The 20224-nt window shown below is 52.8% G+C and overlaps 5 protein-coding genes across 5 annotated transcripts; 3 read left to right on the top strand and 2 right to left on the bottom strand.

Moving 5' to 3' along the window:
- Positions 1-1337: 1337 nt before the first annotated feature.
- On the top strand, positions 1338-3213 carry CABS01_12986 (major facilitator superfamily transporter; the record flags this gene model as incomplete). The annotated part of the gene is made up of 4 exons (XM_060546333.1): positions 1338-1427; positions 1515-2479; positions 2537-2670; positions 2729-3213. The coding sequence occupies 4 exons, from the start codon at positions 1338-1340 to the stop codon at positions 3211-3213; spliced, it is 1674 nt and encodes a 557-aa protein (XP_060395479.1).
- Positions 3214-4331: 1118 nt separating this feature from the next.
- CABS01_12985 (uncharacterized protein) lies at positions 4332-8001 on the bottom strand (the record flags this gene model as incomplete). The annotated part of the gene is made up of 2 exons (XM_060546332.1): positions 4332-7175; positions 7228-8001. 2 exons carry the CDS (start codon positions 7999-8001, stop codon positions 4332-4334), a joined length of 3618 nt encoding a protein of 1205 aa, XP_060395478.1.
- Positions 8002-11708: 3707 nt separating this feature from the next.
- CABS01_12984 (DNA mismatch repair protein MutL) lies at positions 11709-14974 on the top strand (the record flags this gene model as incomplete). Its single annotated transcript, XM_060546331.1, has 3 exons — positions 11709-11741; positions 11792-11888; positions 11961-14974. 3 exons carry the CDS (start codon positions 11709-11711, stop codon positions 14972-14974), a joined length of 3144 nt encoding a protein of 1047 aa, XP_060395477.1.
- Positions 14975-15307: 333 nt separating this feature from the next.
- On the bottom strand, positions 15308-17199 carry CABS01_12983 (uncharacterized protein; the record flags this gene model as incomplete). The annotated part of the gene is made up of 3 exons (XM_060546330.1): positions 15308-16687; positions 16757-16952; positions 17042-17199. 3 exons carry the CDS (start codon positions 17197-17199, stop codon positions 15308-15310), a joined length of 1734 nt encoding a protein of 577 aa, XP_060395476.1.
- Positions 17200-18510: 1311 nt separating this feature from the next.
- On the top strand, positions 18511-20205 carry CABS01_12982 (uncharacterized protein; the record flags this gene model as incomplete). The annotated part of the gene is made up of 3 exons (XM_060546329.1): positions 18511-18801; positions 18863-19321; positions 19384-20205. 3 exons carry the CDS (start codon positions 18511-18513, stop codon positions 20203-20205), a joined length of 1572 nt encoding a protein of 523 aa, XP_060395475.1.
- Between the last annotated feature and the right edge of the window lie 19 nt (positions 20206-20224).

The raw sequence follows: 20224 nt of genomic DNA, 5'->3' as shown, positions 1-20224 counted from the left end.
GTGCGACAATCCCCATCGGTGGAGTCCACACTTAATGTCTGATTCGTTGTATATGGTGCAAGTCAGTGTTGCGCAACCCGAAAATCATCCATCTTGTCCCAGTCATACTACCCACACATCAAAACGTCCTACGTGGAATGGACCTAGCTGTACTTGGCTTTGAGAACTTCGACAGTCGAAATGGCAACTAGACTCTCTATTCACTTGCTGGTTCCGAACCGACCTCGTGGATTCACCTGCAGTGGCCTCACTACTCCAGGTCTCAGGCCGGTGGAGGGCGAAGTGATACTCACCAGAACTGTATTCTCTACTAGCGTAGCGTCTATGATGTCTTACAAAAAGATCAAGTGACTGAGCGTTCCCCATGTGTCGCGCGAACTATTACAGCGCCGAGGAAGAACAGGCGACCATGTTCGGCTGACTTATTCAAAATTGCCGACATTGACACAAAACCCGCTGAGACAATCAGCCCAACTGACCAGGCACACACACATTGGTAATATACTGTTGATTCAAGCAGGCAGGCATGATGAAGGGCGGCGGCGCATGGGTTTCCATATTCCAGCCGCGCAGTTGACACATGCACGCGCCACCACCCTTCCCTGCCGCGCCTGAAAGGAAGTTAGGGAAACAGAAACGCAGCGCACTCGTGGCACTCCAGCGGCAGGCCAAGATGCCGAGGAGGACAGAAGTACCGGGTACGAGACCCTTTACGTAGCCAATATGTAATACGCACAGCGTCATTGGTACTCGTTACGTAGTGTATTTGTCTTCTCGGCAGGGCACTTACGGCATCTTACGGCATTGCAGCTTAGCCTTCAGGGGCATCCTCCAGGGCTCCGAATCCCTACCTTATTCCCCATTACCTTCCCAGTTGAAGTGCATGCGCGGCCCCAAAAGAATGGATTCGTGATTCCTGCCCGTAGATAAGGGATCCGATCCGGCATCGTTCCCGTTTCGTTTTCCGACTCAACGAAGCTTCCCGCTGCCCCTCGACAACCTCTATCCTTCCTTTTCCCCTTACCTCACTGTGCGTCCTTCCTACCATTCCGATTCCTCTAGTCTTAAGACAACGCCCAAGTCTTCATGTCGCATGCTACTGGCTTCGTCAATATCGATATGAACACTGCTCCTCCGATAGTACACTAAAACACCAAAACACCTACCATAACCCCAACCGTCGCAAAAGGCCCTCCCCTCTCCCCGACTCTTCGCCGTCATCGGTGCCGATTATCGCTGCCGCCCCTCGCTGACGAGCAATCTTCCTTCCGCCACAAACCGGCCGAAGCATGATATCTTGAGAACATCATTTCATCGTCGCCCAGTCTGCAGAAGCAATGTCAGGTCCACGGGAGAAAGAGCTGCACCGCGCTCGGCTGGTTGCCAGCGTTGCAGCCACGGTCATTTCTCTAGCATGCGGTACCAACGTGAGTTGGCGCGATCGGATCACATCCCTGCCAGACCTATCGTCACTCTCAACGTGAATCATGAGCTGATATGTCCCTGCTTTACAGTACGTTTACTCGGCATGGTCCCCTCAATTCGCCGAGCGATTGAAGCTCTCCTCGACCGAAACGAATCTCATTGGCCTTTCCGCCAACCTGGGAATGTACTCTTTGGGCGTTCCTGTCGGCATGCTCGTTGATCACAAAGGACCTCGCTCCGCCGTCATTATTGGCTCCGTCCTGCTCGCCCTCGGATACTTCCCATTCCACATCGCCTACGATCGCGCGGCTGGCCCCGTGCCGCTTCTCTGCTTCTTTTCATACCTGTCTGGCCTCGGCGGGTGTCTGGCTTTCGCCGCCTCTGTTAAGACATCCGCTCTCAATTGGCCTCATCATCGGGGGACTGCCACCGCTTTCCCCTTGGCTGCTTTTGGTCTGAGTGCCTTCTTCTTTTCGACGTTTGGGAGTCTATTCTTCCCCGGGAACACCAGCGCCTTCCTGGCCTTACTGTCCATCGGGACCTGTGGTTTAACCTTCTTCGGTTTCTTCTTCCTGCGCGTCTATCCTCATGCCACCTATCACAGTCTGCCAGCAAGCGATGGTCTTTCCGGCTCGCAACAGCTTCGACGCACTTCTTCGGAAGAGGCCAAGCCTAACCGACCCGGCTATGGGCACCGCAGCGCTCCGGTTGAACCTGGTACGTCGCCCAAACTTAATAATACCACTACCACAATCAACTCCACCGCCGACCACGAGCCGGTTCATCCCGAGTACGAATCGTCCGCGCCGTCTCGCGAGGCTGATGAGGCGCAAATCGAAGCCGTCGAAGCCGATGATTATGAGCCCGACGAGACGTCCTCGCTGGTATCGAGCTCCTCTTCCATGCCCGGTGATGTCTTTGTGCAGAGCAGTGTTGATCTGGATCGTTCTCATCGAGTAGATATTCGTGGCTGGGCTCTTTTGCGTGAAATCGATTTTTGGCAATTCTTCCTCATCATGGGCATTCTTACTGGCATCGGTTTGATGACAATCAAGTGAGTATCAGTATTTGGCTAACCTGTGATATTCTTTGGCATTAACAAAATCTCCAGCAACATTGGAAACGACGTAAAGGCCCTTTGGCGTCATTATGACGAGTCGGTGGATGAGGCCTACCTCATCACGAAGCAGCAGATGCACGTGTCCATTCTATCGATTGGTAGCTTCGCAGGCAGACTTCTCAGCGGTATGATGCTTTAGTCTATCATTCATCCAAAGACTCAAGCTGACTTGGACTGCAATAGGTGTCGGCTCCGACTTTATCGTAAAGGTCCTTCACGGCAGTCGGGTGTGGTGCCTTGTGGCATCCAGTGCTGTGTTCTTCGTGGCACAGCTCATGGCCCTCCACGTCACTAACCCTCATCTGCTTGGACTGGTTTCAGGCCTGTCTGGTATCGCGTACGGTTTTCTCTTCGGGGTCTTCCCTTCCATTGTGGCCGAAACCTTCGGCATTCACGGCCTGAGCCAGAACTGGGGGCTTATGACGCTCTCGCCCGTGGTGTCTGGTAATGTATTCAACATCTTCTACGGCAGGATCTACGACAGGCACAGCGTAGTGGGCCCGGATGGCGAGCGCGTCTGCCACGACGGGCTGGACTGCTATCGTGCGGCGTATTTGATGACACTTGGCGCATGCTCAATCGGGCTGGTGCTCACCCTATGGGTCATCCGTCACCAGCGAGTGAAGTGGGCAAAAGAGGAGAAGATGAAGGCGGAGCAGGATGACTGAGGTACATTGCCCACGGTGAAACCAAAAGTATAGGAGGGGGATGAGGGAAGTCCACGACTGTCCCTTACAACTCTTGACACAAAGTCGTCTCTGCGAACACGGCTGGCTGTCAAGTCCTCAACATAGATTCAACGTCAACGGCCATAGATAACTCATAGAGGAAAGGCGTTTGGGGCAGCTTTTGATTATTTTTTTCGATTCATGAGTATCGACACTCGCTACCACAGCGGATATCAATGAGAAATTGTAATTCATCTTTACCCCTATTGTATACCCAACTTCATTCACGGAATCAAGTACTATAGGATCGGTGAAATTCACTTTCAGTATTGGGAGCATCCATCATTGCTGGTGGGTGCTATACTACGGTCGTCCTTTACGTTGAGCGCCTCGTTTGCACTCCTCCTTTCTGACTAGTGAGGGGGCCCCTTATTGGGCACTACATCTCTACACGGGTAAACCCAAAGAGAACTTCATCCGTCAACGTATTAAAAACGAGACACGGTGTCCCAACGTCAAACAAAAAACCGCGTCGCGAAATTACACAATATCGTTTGAAGCGGAGCTCCACCTCGTCCCCTATTTAAGGAACTGTTGTCCCACCTCATCGAATCACCCTTCCGGCGGACGCTGGTTGCAATGCAATGGTGCCCGGGCGGAGAATAGGTAGAGGAAGAAAAGCCAAGGATACCTCCTGACACCTCATAGCCCGGTCCTCTGGAATAAAATATGTTCATCCCAACTCCTCTAACCAAAAAAAAGTGTGAATCGTACTAAACTCCCAGCCGATGCAAGATGCAGATGGAAAAACAGTGATGACAACACGGAATATTGTAGCGACACCATTGTCACTAAAGACTGGTATCAGCGTACTACCGAGACAGTGTCTGTCGAGCTCTAGATGGGAATATCCGAGACCATCTATGATGAAGAAAAGAGAAGACTCCCGTGTGAGTTGAACGTCGTTCGCCGACGAGTCAACTGAGACTGTAATATGTACAGCGCGGAGCGATTAGAGCGAATGGGTATTACTGTTCTCGCCGTTCGAGTTCTTGAACAGAGCCAACACGAACAGTGATATCCCACCAAGTGAAGAGAATCGAGTGCCAACCTCGTCCTCATGGAGTTTTGCCACGTTTACGGTCTTCTTGATGGCCGTCAAATATTGAACTAAACCCAGCAAGGGGCCAGTTGTCTGTAGTCGAATGAATAACAACCAGCCAAGCAGCTATCAAATTGACGAGATAGTGCAGCATGTAGGCGTAGGAAACACCATAAACAGCAGCGTAGATGGCTGTGCCAAAGAGTAACACGCTTGTGAGATATCTCATCCTACCCGTAACTCTAGGAACCATCCTACCGGTGGTTAAGTTCTCCACCAGTAATATGAACGGCATAATCGATAGCACGTTATGGTGCGAAGAGAAGGGCGTGAGCCAGTGGACGGCAAGGTTGCGAATCCACACTGCCAGAATGGGTAGATTGATAGGGAGGACCCAGAGCATGAGAAGCAGAATGGAGTGGGCGTAGTGGTAAAAATCTTGGGTCAGTCCAGATTTGACTTCTGAGGCAATCCGATGAGCACGGACGACGGTGAATAGCTGAACGAGACATGCTACCAAGTACGCAAATTGATAGGGTATAAACGTCGATACGAGGAATAGCAGGACGGCAGTTGTTATCATACGACGTCGAGGAGAGGATGCAACGAAGATGGGTAACTGCGGCCTTCGGCGCTCATCACGCCCGGCTGCGAATGGTCGCAGAGCTATCCAAGCGTAGAGAACGCCGAGAATCTGAGTCAATGCCAGGGTGACAAAGTGAAGACAGGCGCACACCCCTACACAGACGACTCCGATTAGGGGGATAATAAACCAGAAGAAGGGGTCCTGGGTGCCTGTAAGAAGATCGTTGCTGTGAAAGTCGCCTTCCGCTGAAGTCGTGTTGCGCCAGTGCCAGAATACGCCAGGGCCGGATGACCACGATCCAGTCATTGACAAGGAGAGGAATGTCAAGGAAAGGAACATCAGCGGTAGTGATTGCCGTAAGCAGAGATCCAAGCTTTCCGAGAAAGATATGAAGGCTCCGGTCGTGTCGTAGATCCGGAACTGCTTGCGAAGCACGAGAGCCACCACAAGCAATGGGAAGGCCGCAAATACAGTCCGATAACGCATGTACAGCTTTCCCAAGCTCCCCAACGGGTCGACCGTCAGCGTAACTTGGATTGCGGATTCGCAGGTTGGATCGGTCCAAAACTGGAGGCTAAGTCCCTGCTCATGTTGAAGCTTGTGCCTAAGAGGGGGCGGAACGAACGGGGCCACGCCATGCAAACTGATGCTAGCATGCCTAGCGTTTACGAAAAACTTGGACTCGTATGGCTGAGCCAGGTGTTGCCGTATGAGAGGCGAGAACAGTCCAGAGGATGAACCGCAAGCCTGATTGCCAATCTCCAGATTGTATGCCAGTAGACTCGATTGAATGGTAGGAATGTTGATCTCGGCAGCCAAGGGACGGTTCGCAGGTAGTCGCAGCGTCATTCCAAATGCGAGAATTCGACGCAGGCTGATGTTACGCCTTCTGTGTGATTGCGAATGATCGCTGAATTCGGCCACAACGAAGTTTGGAGTTGGCTTCGCCGCCTTGTCTATGACGGCTATGAATTGGTGGTCCGCAATGTCCTCGATATCAAACTGGAGATAGGAGAATGGTCTTGTCACTGGCTCATTTTCCGAGGCAAAGGGCTGGTGAAGCATTCTCGTCGAAGGGGGGAGCAGAATGGCGTCGGTCGCAGCATTCTTGCAGGCCAATCTAGTAGACCCAGTGCTATCGCCTGAGAGGTCCATGTGTGTCGAGAACAGCGTCGTCGACTGTCCAGGCTGCAAAGGGAACACGCTGCAAAGCAGGACCTCGAGCTTTCCATGTTCTCCTGGCTTGTCCAATGCGCTGTCGGTCAGTAGGGTGAAGCGCTTTCCTTCTGGGGATCCTTGGGGAGGTACAGGAAGCAGGTGAGCTGTGATTTTCGGGTCGTGGCCGAGCTGTCGCAAGACGAGGCGTTCGCCTTGTGCCTTGATCGCGTTCGAGTTGTCCTCGAGTGTCAGAAGTGTGCTTGGCCCCTCAACTGCCATAGTCTGCTCGGCGATCGACTCCATGCCAGTGAGGAAGTACTTCTTGAAAACACGCATTCTCTCAGCCCTGGGCTTAGTCTGCGAAGATCTGTGGACATCGACCACGTCGTACATGGCGCGAGCAACAACTTTCCGAAATTGGTCGCACCATAGAATGGCCTGGTGATCCATACTAGTCCAAACACCTGGAATTCCGGTGGTGAAGACAGTGAAGCCGTGCGTCTCGGGGATTATCGGCTCGATGCTTGCGTAGTCGGACGGAACGACCGTGTCTAAGCCACCTCCGGCGATTGAGACAAGAGTAACATGCCACAACGGATTGTTGTTGGCCCATTTCTGTGAGTAGGCGTGACGCCAGTAGTCATTGATATCATCGTATATCTTGACAATCTGTCCGTCAAAAGTAACAGGGGGACGTGAGTGTGGCGCAGACATGGTTATAATGGTGTTGATCGAGTTGGACTGGTAGTTCGGCATGATGAGCATGGTGCGCGCGACGATACCACCCATCGAATGACCGAGTACCAAGACAGAGGTTGGATCTGGCAAGTCCTGATCTCGAGCTGACATGCGCGGGTCCATGTAGAGCGACAAGATGTACCTGATGGCTTCGTTCAAGTACTCGGCCTGATCCAACATGGTCTGTCCGTGGAAGGCGGTGATATCCTCGTTGAAGTCAACTGTAAAGAAATCGAGATTCCTGGCGCCGGCTGCAACAGCAGTTTCATCGTGTTGAAGAGACTCGTGGTAGTAGTTTGCAGCTTCAGCGGCTATGGGTCGAACTTGTTTGTAACTTCCGGCATTACCTGGGATGAAGAGTACGGGAACGCCTCTCAGCTGTGAAAGGTCAGCGATCTGCTATAGCCCCGGCGCAAGAAACAAGACGCACCTTTCTTTCGTCGTCAACGCCCTGCTCACGATACAGGTATAGCGAGTATTTGGTCGCAAACCGGGTGTGTTCGGTATCGAAGTCACGAAGACGAATGTAGGAAGGTCGCATGTACGACATGCGGCATCCCTTGGCATCGAGCTGGCGAGTCCATGACGAGTTCAATATAGCGCATAGCAGAGTAATCCCAAGAACGGTGACAGTCAGCGTAAATATGGTAACGGACCAAGGGCTTCGGAATCGAGAGCGGCGACCGGCGAAGCGCACATCGGGCATCTTCTCTGCGGCCATGGTGGTTTGATCCTCTCGCCGAGTGTCTACGATGTCGTCGTGGAGGCCGTCCCCGTCGCCTCTACCGTCGTGGTGATCGCTATCGAAATACTTGTCGTTCGGCGTAGGCTGAAGTTCGTCGGCGACACTTTGGGAATGGTGGTGAAGTTTGTGGTTCGGCAGCTGGTGTGTGTGGTTTCGGTAGGCCGGCGATGGCGTGGCCAGGGATGGAACTGAGAGGGGTGACGATGGCAAGGCAGTTATAGGGTGGTTGTCGAGAATCGAATTCACGTTCGGGCCATGTTCGAGCTTCCAATTGGGATTGTTTGACCGTCTGCTCCTTGCGGACGACGGTCTAGATGCGGCTCCTGCGGCAACAGTAACAGCAGCGGGTTGCTTTGGAAGAGGTGCAGAATTGCGACTTTGGGCGGGCTGCTGAACGACTGGAGGATCGACAAGAGGTTCGTCGCTGTCGTCGGTCGAACCCGACGAGCGCCTCTTCATGGGTGGAGAGGGCTCGATCGAGTCTTCCAAGAAAGGAAGCGTGTCGTTCAATCGAGCCGTTGGGGAACCTGTTGTTTTCCTGGCCAGGTGAGAGAAGGCGGAAAGGTAGAGGAAAACGAAAGTATGGACGACAGCGACGTCTCGAGGAAGAGAGACGCGCAGAAGGCTGTGGTGGTGGTAGGACGAGACGGCAGGAAAGGACTTGTCCTGGAAAGAACGTGCCCTCGACCTGCCTTTCCTTGGGCGCGAACTGGTATTGTCGGGTCCGGGCCTCTACTACCTACCACCTTAGTGGATGCTAGAGGTACTTAGGGGTACTGGAATTTTGGAGGGTTCCTCCACTGGCTGTGCGTCTGTCACTGAGGGTGCCGCTGGGGTGCTGCTGCTACAACGGTGGTCCCGACCCACGGATTCGAGTCGAGTCTCGCGTCCGTCCCCCGTTCCGTCACCACTAACCTATCAGACAATGGAAGGAGAGATAAGATACCCACGACAAGGACATGTGCCGAAGTACCACCTTTCCTCATTTCCAAAGAGGTACCTGGAAGTGAGATACTGTAGGTAGGTACCTATCTCCCTAAGTTAGTAGGGACTCGGTGAAGAATACCTACGCAAAGCATCCGAATGGACGAATCCATTGCTATAGATACACGCACATTGATGTGTGCAGCCAGGACTAGAAGATGATGGTTACCCAGACACTACAGTACAGTATCTTGGTCACTTGTGAAGTATGCAGCCAAGCTACCTTCATGAGACCAGAGAGATAAGGGTGACCGTAGTTGGTGAGACTGCTGCAAGCTCACTACCTAATTGTCTTGCAGGCAGCTGATGATGCACTCCAGCCTCAATTCACGTCACGTCCGCGTGGAGCGCTGTTCTTCCCGTTGCCTACGTATTCGTAGGTACCTCATGTTTCTGAAGGTCGGTCCCCACGTGCCCTTGCCATAGGTACCTCGCATTACATACACATTTGTGTGATATCCCACATAGCATTTGACCCTTTCTCAAACCCCTTTGGCTCATCTCGCGCCTCGTCCGTCCACGCAACGTGGAATTGTACGATCCACATGCAATTGGGTTTCCAATGTCTCAGCCCCATCGCCTCCTTTCTCTGCTCCTTTGTGAGCCCCTTCTACTCCGTACAAGACGCTGACTGGCACTGAAGCATAAGGCAAGGTAGAGTCTACAGCAAGTAGTACCAAAGTAGACACATGGCATGAAACTGCTGCAACTCAAGCTGGTTGGCCGGTATATCCAAACGTCCAGAGGAATCCCACATGAAAACGTAGCGGAGGCGGGAGCGATAGCTAAGAAAGGTTAAGAAATGCTGCAGAAACAAGCAATAAAATGGCTCTCGCGGCAAGCTGCGTGGTCCTCGATGCCCGAAGCGCCCGGCTCGACTCATGTTGTGCTTCAATAGCGTCAATTTGCTGCGACCAGATTCGCCGGCCCAGCAGATAGAACTGGTTAGGAACTCCCGCTTACCCTGCCAGCCTACCCTGCCAGCCTGCTTCACCTTAGCTTACCTTGGGCCTGGATTTGAACATTGTCAAATGAGGAAAATTCACATTCCATCAGCTCTGCAGCTCGCTCACCTCAGAAACCAACGTTGGTCTCCCGGGCTTCGGCACGCTTAACCTTCTAAGTTCTGTTCCCAGCCTCCCGTCTTTCCCGTCATTTTGCCATTCTCCGGCTTCTCTCCCCCGTATCACCAGTGCTTTCCAAAGAATCTAACATCTTTCTCTTCACTGTCCCCTCCTTCGCCCAATTTCTCGAGCTAGCCGGGCATCCCTGACCTCCCATGGTTTCTCGAATGTGACGTGAAACGTTTTCATGTCGTTTCTCCAGCGAGTGCAAACAAGATATCTGGTTTGGTTGGTTCAAATTTCTTCCTATCAGTATGTATTAGGTAGCACCCTGCATAAACTTAACTACTACATACATTTTGAACTCTGAGCTTGCCCATCATTCGTGTCTCGCGTTGGCTCATCCTGCGTCGCCGTTGGCTACCTCTTACTACGTGTTAGTGCTGGAATTTTCCCGACCTTGCCGGTACCGATTGCTTAATATCCGTACCCAGAAGCGAATACCCCCTCGACTGATGACAAAGATTGAGATGCTCAATCTCCCCAACAACATCCATCCCAGCAATCTGAATCGAAGCGCTAGTGCATGCTTTCTGCAGCTTACCATGCTGCGCTGCTACGCATCCTGCCTCCTTCGGTCGAATTGATATCGCCAACGCCGAAGTTGTCAGCGACGAACAACTTCCCTCACTTACCGGTTGCCAAGCTTTACCGAAGCAAGGAAAAGATAGAGAAAGGCCCACCCAGTTGTTTGGATCTATTGAGAAGTTACGGCTTCGTCTTCTTAACCCGCAACGGCTACAAGACTTGGCAAAAAGGAGATCGACAAAGATGTTCTCGTCCTACCCACATACAACTCGATGCCAGCCTCTGAAGCATGGCAATAGCCTCTAGGCGTGGGGTGTGGTGAAATTCGATGTTGCAGTGCAGTCAGTTGCGGTGGGCCAATGGAACAATTACATTATGCCTCTGCGTAAATGTGCAATGCTACCCATTCCAATTCTCCGAATTACCGGCCTCTGGCGAACACGATCTTGTAGATATCTGAATTCCTTAGAGACGTCACGAATGCGAACAACGACATGTGCCAACACAAAGTTTTCCCCATCAGAAGCACATCCAAGTCCATCTGGTTGTCCGTACGCATGGAGATCTGCTTTTAACTTTCAAGATTCCCTCATACCTAAGTGCATGCAGCGGATATTGGCCGGTGCTCTCCTCCCCCACCCTTACCGGGGAGTTGGTTTTAGCCATTCACAATTCCCTGATGACACATCATTTCGAAGAATCAAAACATCGTTTAGTGTGGAAGAGCCAGTCTTGGCAGGCACGACAGGGTTGGATGGCTTCGGGGAGATGTTAAAGCGCGCAGTGAAGGATGTGGAAGTATGGGAAACTTGGACTTGATGCTCACGGAAATCAGGAACGCATACGGAGTAGATTGGCGGGGGGATGCATAGCCCCATCCCGCGCTCCATGATTGACATCTCCGTGAAGTCAAGCCTTTCGATTTAATTTGATTTGTTTCGCAACCACAGCGCCCTGCATGGTGTACCGTATTAAGGCCGACATTGCCAACATGCAAAGAACAAGCATACCCGCATCGACGTTCCTCGTTGGCTCCTTGCATATTCGTTCGCCTGATTACCCATATTCCTCTTCATCCAAGTTGCTAAGGTACTCAAGAATAGTAAATCCGCTATATTGTATTCAGTATGATGTATTAGGGACCTTGGGATACCTGATTACCAGATGTCAAAGGACAGGTCTGAGGTGGGCAACACCCGACGGCTATTTCTCGGGTCCCCATGCGCCAGCAGCCTGCTGAGGTAAAGTGCCTACCTATCTAATTACCACACTACCGACTGAAGGTAGACCTACCTGTGGTGGGTATCCGTCCACTTTACGCGTCTGAGCACGGTCAACGCGTCTACCCTTCCAATTCGTAGGCACCCCAGCACTTCACGACAGCTGCCGATGGATATAATGTAGACATGGCGTTGCGCATACACCAAGCGACGACCAAGCACCTAGTCAAGACGTCATGTGAGAACAAGCAGGAGATACGGACATAGGAAAAATCGGGTTACGCATCAAATCACAATTGATTGAGGAATCATGGCCACAATCAAGCCCATCGAGGGCCGCACAGTGAACTCCCCGCAAACCGTCGTCCACGTCCTGTACTGACAACATCGCAGATTCACCAGATTCAATCTGGTCAAGTCATTGTTGATCTGTGCTCTGTCGTCAAGGAGCTTGTGGAAAACAGCATTGACGCCGGTGCTACGAGCATAGGTACGCAAATCCGGACATCCATCTCTGCCATGTGATTTGTGGATAGACTCGATTGCTTACATCTGCACCCAGATGTACGCTTCAAGAACCAGGGACTGGATTCCATAGAGGTCCAGGATAACGGCGAGGGAGTCTCGCCGGACAACTACGAGTCAATTGCCTTGAAGCACTACACTTCGAAGCTTGCAACCTACTCCGATCTGGCTACTCTCAAGACCTTCGGTTTTCGCGGCGAAGCCTTGTCATCGTTATGTGCCTTGTCTCAATTCAGCATTGTCACCTGCATGGCACAGGATGTTCCCAAAGGCGCAAGACTCGAGTTCGAGTCATCGGGGAAGCTCAAGAAAGCTCATGTGGTCGCCGCCCAGAAGGGCACCAACGTCATCGTCGGGAACCTGTTTCACAACCTTCCTGTACGCCGCCGCGAGCTTCAACGCAACGTCAAGAGAGAATGGAATAAGGTCATCGCATTGCTGAACCAGTATGCTTGCATCCAGACTGGCGTCAAGTTTTCCGTTTCCCAGCAACCTACCAAGGGAAAACGTATAATCCTCTTTTCTACAAAAGGCAATCCCACCACGCGAGAGAATCTGGTCAACATCTTCGGCGCCAAGACGATGACGGTTCTGGTGAAACTCGATCTCTCCCTCCATTTTGAGCCCACCGCTAGGCCGGGCTTGAAATCCACTAATCAAGACGAGAAAACTTCCACAAAGGTCCAAGTCCAGGGTTACGTGAGTCGTCCAGCCCACGGAGAGGGCCGTCAGACCCCTGATCGACAAATGTTCTTCGTCAATGGCAGACCATGCGGCCTTCCTCAGTTCGCCAAGGTCTTCAATGAGGTCTACAGGGCTTACAATGCCTCCCAGTCGCCCTTCATACTGGCTGATATTCAGCTTGATACGCACTTATATGATGTCAACGTCAGTCCGGATAAGCGCACGATCATGCTGCATGATCAGAATCGCATGTTGGAGAATATGAAGGAGGCCTTGTCGTCCCTTTTCGAATCCCAAGATTACTCCATTCCGTCCGCGCAGCAGCCAATACAGATAACACAGTCAGCCAGGGCGGCCCCCGTTCTCGAGAGCGACGGCTCTGACGATGATGATGAACCTTCGAACCAAGCACCAGCCGCCCCGGCGAAGCAGACGAGTTCAAGTGACGAAGATGACGTTAGCTCCGAAGACGATGACGAACAATCTCATTCACGTACTAAGCAACTACGCAAACCTCGTCAGAGGAAACCCCAAAAGCTCACAACAGCAGAACTACAGTCCCAGAGCTTAATGAGCAGGTGGGTTGGACGAGCAGCCGACAGTCGTGCTTTGCATCGGGGAATGGATATAGTATCCGAAGAGCCTGTCGCTGAAGATAGTGGCGAGAAGGCTCCGGCTACTGAATACGACCCTGGAACGTCCGAATCAGAGAACGAGGCAGCGGCGGAGGCTGCCGAAAGCATTTCTTTCAAGACGCCGCGACAGGTTCTCGACTTCAACGCTCGGCTTTCAGACGCCCATAAAGACCACGAAGCTGATGCTTTGGGGGAGAGTGTCTCGCAGTCTTCTATCGATGGCACCGAAAGTAGACAAGCCCAGATTCCTGCTATGATACCTATTAGAACACCAAGAGTTGACCCTCTCATGGCTTCATCTACTTCACGGCTACCTAAGCGGTCAGCCCTAGAAGTTGCAACCGTGTCTATTGGAGAGAGTATCATCACCAGCTCCGTAGAGCCAGCTTCGAAGAGAATAAGACACGAGCCGACCTCATCGCCGACGTCAAAGGCTGCTCATTTACCATTGAGCTCAGCCACGGCAAAATCCTCCTTTGGCTCAAGGCTGACCCAGATGTTCTCTGCGAGTAATGCAGCGAGGCAGAAAGGTGTCAGCAGGGCGAGCACAGATCTGCCACAAAACCCCAGCGAAGATGCTGGCGCAGAGACAGATGATGGTAGAGAAAGCGATGACAGCTCAGAGGAGAGGGCACCTGCGGATGAGACCATGGTCAGCCAGGATGATGAATTTGAGTCTGCTTTCGATAGGGCCGAAGCGTTGTCAAGTCCAACACATAGACCCCATGCGAACGTATCGAGCCGTGTCAAGACCCCGGTGCCGGCCACAACGAATGACGACATTCTAAAGGATGAAGCAGCGGCGCAGACTATGCTCGCAGATGCTCGGTCGAATGCCCTCAAAGGGGGGGGCAGGCGAAAGGACGCAACTCTACAGCAGAGGCAAAATGTCAAGATTGACACAAACGATTTACAGTCTCGCATCGAATCTTGGCAGGCAGAGCTACGGCGCACCACCCAAAACCTAAGCCGACAGTCCAAGACCTCCGGTATGGAGGATCTCGAGGCCCAGGATGCCGAAGCAGCCCTGTCCTTGATCATATCAAAGTCGGACTTCGCAAAGATGACCATTGTCGGCCAGTTCAATCTCGGCTTCATCATCGCAGTTCGACACGCGGCTCGGGACCAAAACGGTGACGCAGTCGGGGACGACGAGCTCTTCATCATCGACCAACATGCGTCGGACGAAAAGTACAACTTTGAGAGACTGCAGTCCACAACGGTGGTCCAGTCTCAGAGATTGGTGCACCCGAAGCAGCTGGAACTCACAGCGCTGGAGGAAGAGATCGTCATGGAAAACGTCGCGGCCCTGGACGTCAACGGCTTCAAGGTCAGCGTGGACAGCTCGGGTGACCAACCCGTGGGAGCGAGGTGCAAGCTCCTCGCGCTACCCCTCAGCCGCGAGACGACATTCACATTGTCCGACCTCGAGGAGCTCATTTCTCTGCTCAGCGACCACCACCTCACCGAAGTCAGCAGTGCCCCTCGGCCGTCCAAGGTGCGGTCCATGTTCGCAATGAGGGCATGCCGCAGCAGCGTCATGATTGGCAAGGCTCTGGCACAACGACAGATGGAGAAGCTGGTCCGTCACATGGGCGAGTTGGATAAACCATGGAACTGTCCACATGGACGGCCGACGATGAGGCATCTCACCGGACTGGGTTCCTGGGACGACATGGGATGGAAGGAAACCGAGCCTCGGGTCGACTGGGCCAAGTACGCCCGAGCATGACGTTGGGTTTCATGTCGTGGTACGCAAAAGTCAAAGGTCGATCTTGATAACATACTGGTTCACTCTCCTATGTTATCATTCACGTTGTTCGTTATTTCTCAAGACATATCCGCGAAAGGGGGCAATTGATTAGTTTACATGCCAAAAATGACTTTTGTTATTTGTATTGGTATCACAGCGTAGTTGCTTGCTCTCGTTACTTTACTTTACATTTAATGAAGCTGTCCATACACTTCCTAGTCTTGTTCCACCGGACGTCGTGAAAATCAACCCGTGTTCTCGTATCAAACTCCCAAAACAAGTACTCATTCGCTGCTTACGAAAACCTCCTCATCACCGCGCCACGCCATATTGAACGCCCTTCGACCCTGCGAGACCTTCTTCAGCGACCTTGCCACTCACGTTACGCCTTCCATAAGCTGACGAGTACTTGTTGTCTTTGAAGTCGTTGCCGGATGAGACTTGACGGTTACCGCCGATCATGACCGGAGGAGTCGCCGACTTCAGCTCACCGTACGGCTTGGAGTAGAAATCAGCCTCTGGTTGAATGGAGCTGTCGCGGTTGCGCGGCCAGGGTTGAGGGACGAGCGATGAAGGTCTCTCATCGGCAATGTCGTTGGTACCGCTGACCCTACGAGAGTTGAGGTCTACGTCCGACAGTGCCGTATCCCTGAGCGAGTAGTACGGAGCCTTGGTCTTGGGCGGCGTCGGATGGGACTTCAATGGGTTCGGGTGCGGGCTCTTGCCGATATCATTCTCAAAGTCACTGCCAGCAAGGTCGTTCTCGTCGTGCTCTGAATCGGAATCTGCGACGTTGTATCTTTGAGACAGAGCTTCGTAAGTGCTGTTCCTCGTTCCCTGCCGCTGCGTGTTCGCAGCTGTCGTGGCTTGGTCCATGGCGCGATTTCGCTTCTGAGTGCGAGAAATCATGGAGTCTGTCGCAAACCATGTCTCGGTGAATTTGCCTCCAGGGGCTGGGACTGCAGAGGAGAGAGAAGTTCGGGATCCTGCAATGTTGGTCTCGTGGAGCGGCACCTCGGTGTAAGACCCGCGGTCTGAGGACCGAGGCCCGGACGTACGAGCGTACTCGCTGACGCCTGCTGTCTGGTTTTGTAGATTTCCTGGAGGAACCTGATACTGCCGACTGGGAAGATCAACAAAGGAATTGCGGTTGAAACTGGAAACGTCGGAGCCGGCGCGGGTTCGTTGAAAGGGGATGCTTGGTGGTCGAGATACATCCTCATACGGAGCACCTGATCGACGACGGTCCTCGAGAGGTGTGGATAGTCTCTTGTCGCTGTCGCCACTCATGGAGGTCGCAATACTGGACTTATTTCTCTTGTGTTTGGCTCGGGAGGTGAGGTTGTCTTCTAGAGGGTTCATGTCGGGGGGCAGTTCGGTAATCTTGCGGAACATGACACCAAGCCATATTGAGATGCCGAGAGAGATCAAGTGCAAGCCCCCAGCACCGATGAAGGTATAGAAGACGGCTGGAAGGAAATAGTCCAGTAGGCTTTGGTCGGAAAGACGCGTCTTCCAGGTGCCGCCGCTGTTGTTGACGGTAAGAGCACCGTAGGCGTAAAGAGGCATAACGCCAAGATCAGAGATGCTGGCGAAAAGTTGGTAGGCTGTAGACGAGGCAGGGCTACGGCCTCCAGCAGGCCGCTGGAGATGGTAGATGCCGTAGAGGCAGTGCACCATGGCGACACCCGGCTGGAAGAAGGTCAGTCAGATTTCGTGTACTCCAAACCTTGGAGCAGGCAGTCTGGGCAGTGGACAAACCGTAATACGCATGACCCAGCCAGCCAAAGTCTCGATATTGTCTAGCAGGATGAGTAGAGCAAGTAATCCAGCAGCCCCGATTAATTCTAGGACCCTCAAGCACAACTGGACGATGCGCATCGCCTTGATCCAACTCTTCGTTCTAGGACCGAGGGCAACATAGTTGTTGGATCGATGGTTGAGGACTAGATGAGCACTACAACAGAAACGGCAATCAGTATTAACTTTCTCACTCCTCATGATAAAGACAGTCCTCGCTGTCAATCCTAGACCAAGCGAACTTACTCGGGATGACGGTTGAAGGTTACCAAAGGGCCATCCGGCTTCGGTTTGCGCGGCTGCGGCTCCCAGCTTGCGCGGGTCACTGCCTTTGGGTCGAACTTTGGCTCAGGGAAACGGGAATTGTTGCTGACGACATTGTAGAGGTATGGTTGGTGAGCCATGGTCGCGACACGGCGTTGGTCTTGTCCTTGCGTGTCCTCCGAGAAAAGAAGGAGAGGAATGCGCGGGACAAGAGTTTAACAGAGGTCAGACGGCTGGAATGCCGCCAACTTGAAGGGTATCCGGTGGTTGGATTGGTGTGGCTAAGGTCTCGCTTTCCTCTCACTTACCACGGACATGTGAATGAATGAAAGAGGTGGGGGGTGGGGGAATGGGTGGTGAGGTGGAAGGCGAGGCAGGATGGTTAAGAGCAAGACAGGGACCAGAATCAGAAAGGCCAAACTCAGGGTGAGATGCGCAAAGGTACAGGCAAATCCTGTGTTTGCCCGGCCTCGCCAAGATTGAAGCCGCATCGCTCAAAGGCCCAGTTGTTTTCCAGCCTTCCCGGATCGGTTGATTGACATTGGGTACATCTTGAGTCTAGTGTTGCAGCTGGCGCGCGGCGGTTGCTATGGCAACTCCTCGTTCCTGCAGTACTAAGGTAGCATGCCTTGGGAGCTGCACCATAGCAAGCCCAATTACCCTTGTCACCTCATGTTCAGGGAATGTTCGTTTGAAGCCTGTCGCGCCAGAAAGCTGTCATCCAAAGTTGTCTACCTTGTCTGTTTGCACCTCTTCCTGGCTCGACGATCATTGACCTCTCACCTCCAGATGTCTGGATCATGGATCATGGGTAGCATAATTAGTACACTAGATGCTATCCACTTGGTCCCGAACCCCCCCCCCCCCCCCCCAACTTTTGAGAGGGTCGAAATGACGTATAAAGCTTGGACCAGGCCTCGATTACAAGCAACAGGGCACTTTTACCGGCAGCTGTAGTTCAAGAGAAGCTGCAAGAAGGTAGTACAGCTTCATGGTTCACGACATCGATACTTCAATTGCAGGCCTGCTTTTCTTCACCCGCGGCATCTTCACCCGCGGCAAAAGCATGCACCTACTCTTCTTTCGAATCTCCAGGCACAGCCCAGTGTCGGCAACCAAGTCAAGGTAGTAAGTGGCTTTATAAGCCACAGGCCGAGGACGCCGAGTCCATGCTTCACATCGGTACCGCAACTAGGCCCGGCTCCGGATTGTGGATTCTCGATTTAAATCCGAAAGCTTCCACCCCGACGCCTTCTTTGACTTGACTCACTCGGTGCTCTATACTCGGGCTGCATCAACCAGCTTTGGTGGTAGCTTCCCATTTCACTGACCAGGCTACCTCGAGTTATTATTGTCTGAACACGCGGTGTCCAGTATCACCTCGGACAAGTCAAGTTCCTTAACCATCAGAACAGACCAAAGTCTACTCCGCGCTACCCTCCACCAGTCCCATGATTCTATCCCGATGCCGGGCCAGGCTGCGCCCAGCTTGCCGCCGTTTTCGGATGGAAGTGGGCACCGGCGTTTCCGGGTCGCGCCCGTCAAGTGCCGCCGCGAGACAAGTCCGCCAACCAAACGCCCCGTTCCGACTGGCCGTCGTTGGCTCCGGTCCAGCAGGCTTCTACTCTGCCTACCGAGTGATGTCCCAACTCCCAGAGACTACGGTGGACATGTATGAGTCGCTGCCGGTACCGTTTGGCCTCGTCCGCTTCGGCGTTGCCCCAGATCATCCCGAAGTCAAGGTTCGATATCTCCCGTCTCGTTGACTGCTTCACCGGTGCACGCTGCTTACACAACCCCAAGAACTGTCAGGACAAATTCACAGAAGTTGCGGCCTCGCCTAAATTTAACTTCATGGGTAACGTGACCATAGGCGACGTAGGCCGTCATCCCGACAGCTGCAATGTGCCCTTTCCCACCTTGTTGCGAAATTATGATGCAGTGTTACTCGCATATGGAGCCGCAAAGGATAGAACCCTCGGCATCCCTGGAGAATCCAATCTCCAAGGCGTCTACTCGGCTCGCCAGTTTGTGGGCTGGTACAATGGGCTCCCCGAATATGCCGATTTGTCACCCGATCTCACGAAAGGAGATGAGGCTGTCGTAATTGGTCAGGGCAACGTAGCCCTGGACGTTGCTAGAATGCTCCTGGAGGATATCGATGCCTTGCGGCGGACAGATATCACAGAAGAGGCCCTTGCCCAGCTTGCAACCTCTCGCGTCAAGAGGGTTCATGTCGTTGGAAGACGAGGTCCAATGCAGGTGAGTAAACCGCTCAACTTCTTGTGTCCAAATAGAGCAGACGAGTTGATCCTCCCATCTAGGCCGCGTTCACAATTAAGGAAGTCAGGGAGTTGATGAAGATTCAAAGTGTTGGCTTTCATCCGGTGGACAGCACGCTCATACCCCCAGACATCAAGTCACTTCCAAGAGCAGCAAAGCGCTTGATGGAAGTGGTCGCCAAGGGCTCCGTGTCTCGTCCACACGATGTCGAGAAATCATGGTCACTTGACTTCTGCTTGAATCCTGTTGAATTTTTGGCCAACCAAAATTCTCCTACCGATGTTGGGAGCACTGTGTTCGAGAGGACGGAACTGTCTCACAAATTTGATCCCGGTGCTCAAGCTCGGCTTACCGGAGAAACTATCACGGTGCCTTCGAACTTGGTCTTCCGTTCCATTGGTTATAAGTCCATTCCCTTGCCCGGTTTGAAAGAGGCTGGTGTAGCCTTCGATGACCGCCGAGGTGTCGTTATGAACGATGGACGCGGCAGAGTTGTTGCTGTAGATCAGGAAGAAGCTTCTGAAGCAACGCAGTCAGGGGTAACCCCCGGTGTCTATTGTGCCGGTTGGGTTAAACGAGGACCGACTGGCGTCATTGCCTCGACTATGCAGGACGCCTTTGAAACGGGCGATTCTATCATTCAAGATTGGCTGTCTGGTTTGCAATTCCTGTCTACGGGCAAGGAGAAGCCCGCGGCAGGATGGGATGGAGTCCGCTCAGAAATCGGTGACTCAGCTCATAAGAGAACAAGCTGGGAAGACTGGCAAAAAATTGATGGCGTAGAGAAAGGAAAAGGTCAGGCTGCGGGCAAGGAGCGGGAGAAATTCACGTCCACCAAGGCCATGCTTGAGGTCCTATCATAGAATACGGCACTGTAGTCAA

The sequence above is a fragment of the Colletotrichum abscissum genome (genome assembly GCF_030869225.1).
Source record: "Colletotrichum abscissum strain IMI 504890 chromosome Unknown Scaffold_41.1, whole genome shotgun sequence".
Taxonomy (NCBI): Eukaryota; Fungi; Ascomycota; class Sordariomycetes; order Glomerellales; family Glomerellaceae; genus Colletotrichum; species Colletotrichum abscissum.
Note: the sequence above shows the minus strand (reverse complement) of the source record. Positions and strands in the feature narration are given on the sequence as shown.